The 4,324-nt window shown below is 43.2% G+C and overlaps 1 protein-coding gene across 1 annotated transcript; it reads left to right on the top strand.

Annotated features, from left to right (window-relative positions):
- Window positions 1-2,595: 2,595 nt before the first annotated feature.
- Window positions 2,596-3,386, top strand: LOC127338846 (transcriptional activator hap3-like). The gene has a single exon (XM_051364815.2). It carries the CDS (start codon window positions 2,668-2,670, stop codon window positions 3,172-3,174), a length of 507 nt encoding a protein of 168 aa, XP_051220775.1. The 5' UTR covers window positions 2,596-2,667; the 3' UTR covers window positions 3,175-3,386.
- The last annotated feature ends 938 nt before the right edge of the window (window positions 3,387-4,324 follow it).

The raw sequence follows: 4,324 nt of genomic DNA on the forward strand, positions 1-4,324 counted from the left end.
TCTGGTATATGTTGTTGATATTATTGTGACCAGTTCCTCAGATGCAGCCATAGATATTCTTCTCAAGGATCTCAATGTTCATTTTGCCATCAAGGATCTTGGTGAGCTGCACTTCTTTCTTGGTATTGAAGTGACCCGTTCTCCCCGTGGACTAGTTCTCACACAACACAAGTATGCTACTGATCTTCTTGAACGAGTTGGTATGAAAGATTGGAAGGCCTCGCCCACCCCCCTCTCTTCCACAGATAAGCTATCTCTCACTGAGGGGGAGCCATTGGGCACTGAAGATAGCTCAAAATATCGCAGCATTGTGGGAGCTCTTCAGTATCTCACATTGACACGTCCTGATATATCCTTTTCAGTCAACAAAGTGTGTCAGTACTTACATACTCCCATGACATCTCATTGGACTGCAGTTAAGAGGATTCTTCGTTATGTGTCCAATACTGCTCATCTTGGTATTACATTTCAGAAGTCACGTTCTATGTTGTTGAGTGCTTTCACAGATGCAGACTGGACAGGAGATTTAGATGACCGCAGATTCACTGGAGGTTTTGCCATTTTTGTTGGACCAAATCTGGTTTCGTGGAGTTCTCGAAAGCAACCAACAGTGTCTCGGTCAAGTACAGAAGTAGAATACAAAGCTTTAGCTAATGCCACAACCGATCTTATTTGGGTTGAGTCCCTTCTTCGTGAGCTTGGTGTACGACTGACAGAAAGGCCTTGCTTATGGTGTGACGACTTGGGTGCTACGTCCTGTTGTACGCTTACAGGAGTTTAGACGTAATCTAAATCTTCATAGAAGTTTAGATTAAGGGGGGCTGTTAGACAACATGTATACCATATAATGTACGCCATGGTAGAGGCTTTTTCTACCCTATATAAACACGTAACACGAGCCAGGGAGAGGTATCGTTTCCGCCCACAGGATACTCTACATATAAGATTTGGCCAAATATAAATGTTCCCAAGTTTAACCAGTTGTATGTAAAAATATATTATATTTAGAAAATCAACATAATACGATTAGTACCATTATGCAATGATACTATCATATCAACATTTGAATATGTATATATTGATATTTCATGCTGAATAGTTTGTTAAAAAATTATAATGCTTGACTCTAAGTCTCTAAACTAAACTTTATATGCGAAATAATATGAAACTGATGGAGTATTAATACATGGATGGTTGCGGCCAATGGTGGTGACCCGGCCTTGGGAAAGAGTAGCAGCAGCAGCTAGCAGAGGCATCAAAAGATGAGTTCGCTACCCCCCTCCCTCGTTGGCTACCCAGCGATTATCCCCTTTTGGAGCGGTTTTATGCTTGAGAAGGCTGCAAATCGGGGAGCCTTTCGTAGCATCAAGTGGCCAACCCTCCATTGGCATCTACGCTTTATTTTTCTCTCCGGAAGCCCACAGGCCACAGCGCGGGTACTCCTGTTGCTCCTCTATACGCGTCGCCTTTGCAAAGGTAGTAAAGCTCGCGGGTCTCGACATTGATCTGGGAGGATCCACGGCCACGTGCCGCGGCGCTGGAAGCCATGATCGCCCGCCATGCGAGGCCGGCACGGCCTGTCGGCAGGTGTCGACAATCCACCACCACCACCACCATGTCCGGTGTACCGTCGTAAAGAACGCCTCATTGGCGCGGCTAGGTTAGCACTGCATAGATGGAGCTCCCACAACGTCTTGGCGTTAACTTTCTTCCTGTCATCCTGTGTTTGCTCTTTGCACCCAACGCAACGCAAGCTGGTAAAGACGCTAGAGCTAGCTACTGGCAGCAACCGTAGATCCGTCGACTTGCGCATACCTAGCTAAACTGTGCTGCCAATTACTCTAGTACTTTCTCCGTTTCATAATGTATGTCGTTTTGGCCAACTATTTTTGTTTGATAAAAAGTTTTACATTGTGGAACAAAGTGATAACATATAAAGTGAGAGCAAGTTGCCAAGTTCACATCGACATGAATGGTAAAGTGGTACTACGTAAAGTACTTACTAATACCTCCAACTTCAAAAAAAAAAAAATACTACTACCTCAGGTTCCAAAAACCAAGTTCTTCAAATTTAGTCAAAACGTAAAGTTCACTAAGTTTAACCAAATATAAATATTAAATATATATGTTATGTGAAATACATAGATATATTTTTAGTTTTAGATTTATGGACGTTCATAGTTCTAGCTGTAAAATTGGTCAAACTTAGAAGGCACTAACATTTGACTAAGTTTATACATCTTTTTTTCTAGAACAGAAGGAGTGCTGAAAAGATACACATATAAGTACTCTACACTTTCTGCTCAAAATGCTCTTAGTAAATTCTTTTTTATTGGGCAAGATGGTCAGTTGGATATTTTTTATCCCATGAACGAATAAATGTGACGTCTACAATTATAAAATTAAAATTTCCCATGGAAGAATAAATCTAAAATTTAAAAATTAAAGACGAATCATTAACCCGCATGGAATGATGGACGACTGCAACACTATGCCACGATATAACATTCCGCACTTTTTGAGCATTCCAAGAATAAAATAGGCAAAATATTGCGGCTCTCGATGTATAAGTAGAGCCAGGTGTGGTAGCTACTTTTGGTGTGTCTGAACTGTATATATTGTTGAGACCAAGATCTCGCCCTTAACTTATGCATATACAAGATAGATATGAGTAGAGAGGATTTCATCAATTTTTCCGGTTTTACCCAACCGGGCCGTCTCAGCCTTCCTAGGGCATCAACCTCAAGCTTAAGCTCAGTCTCCGGAGATGTCAACGCGCAAGGAGGCCTGCTGCCGATCGCCAACATCGGGCGAATCATGAAGGGCGTGCTGCCGCCGGAGGCCAAGGTGTCAAAGAGCTCCAAGGAGACGATGCAGGAGTGCGCCACGGAGTTCATCGGCTTCGTCACCGGCGAGGCCTCGGAGCGGTGCCGGCGGGAGAGGCGCAAGACGATGAACGGCGACGACATCTGCCATGCCATGAAGAGCCTCGGCCTCGACCACTACGCCAGCGCCATGCACAGGTACCTCCAGAGGTATCGCGAGGGCGAGGAGCTCGCGGCGGCGCTCAACAACAGCATTAGGGCGCCGCCGGCCGATGACGACATGATCCAGATAGACGTCAGGGCGCAGCTGTCCATCTCTAGGGGCCAAGAGAAGCATGGTACGAATTGATTAACCGTACGTGGGCAATGAAGCAAATTATACTCCCCCGATCGTCGATCGATCCTCTCACGGGTTAATCGTGTGTTTGTTGCAATTTGTGTGTGTACGCTGGTGACGTACTGACGTGAAATAGCTCTTGTGTTTATGCACTACTCTCGTATTCGTGCGTACTACCATGTATTAACAGTGTACCCTTCTTTTGCAAGAACACTGTACCTTGTCATGCAATGGATATTTTCATGAAATGTTTCAACTTGGTTGTCGCCCACTTAGTCATGTAAAGAGTTCTATAAATATATGAGTACTGATTTTTGTAGTGAGAAAAGTTCTATTTCTGTCAGAACAATATGGAATGGTTAATTACAAAGTACCAATTGCTTAAAGTTTCGTGGGGTCAAGATGAGTTACAAACAAAAAATAACACTCCAACTGGCTGTGTGCATACAACGTCATTCTGGGTAATGAAACCAAGACATTCTATCTGATCTATTGGGTCTTTTGATTGCTAGCTCTCACGTGTAGACAGAGGTTTTTGTTTCCTCTCGAGAAGAGATAGACATGGGTTTTCCTTTCACGTTACTCTATGATACATGCATGGGTTGTATTTGATTCATGTGCACCTAGCAGCAAAAGAAGAAAGTTTGGATGAAAGAGCCCAAGAGGGCACCGAAGATTAGGGTAAATTTGCGGTTCACTACAATTTTGTAGGGGTCATCATTCCTTGAACAATTCCCCTTGCTTTTGTTTTCGAAATGCCACTATTCGTCGTGTGTGAAGAGCCCTACGCATGGTTAATATATATTTGTTCTTCGCAAAAGCGATTTTTGAAGCATATTGATGTTGGGCAACAAGTGTCAAGTTGCGAAGTGAGGGTTGCCCTGTAAACGCACTGCCTGATAAAATCACCTCGAGTGATGCAATGAATGATAATGTTCACATGTTCGGAGGCTCGCTTTATGTAAACTCTGCCCCCTTATTGGTGCTAGCAAAAGGGATCCTATAATAGCAATACCGGTCTAGTGGTGAAATTTTATTTGATTAGTCAATCAGCCGCCATTCAAAGCAGGTAAAGAAACCGCACTACTAGTACTCGGTGAAGTCCTTATTGGATAGGGTTTATAGTGATAGGTTATATAGCTTTTTGTATCATTTTTTTATA

The sequence above is a fragment of the Lolium perenne genome, chromosome 3 (genome assembly GCF_019359855.2).
Source record: "Lolium perenne isolate Kyuss_39 chromosome 3, Kyuss_2.0, whole genome shotgun sequence".
Lineage (NCBI taxonomy): Eukaryota > Viridiplantae > Streptophyta > Magnoliopsida > Poales > Poaceae > Lolium > Lolium perenne.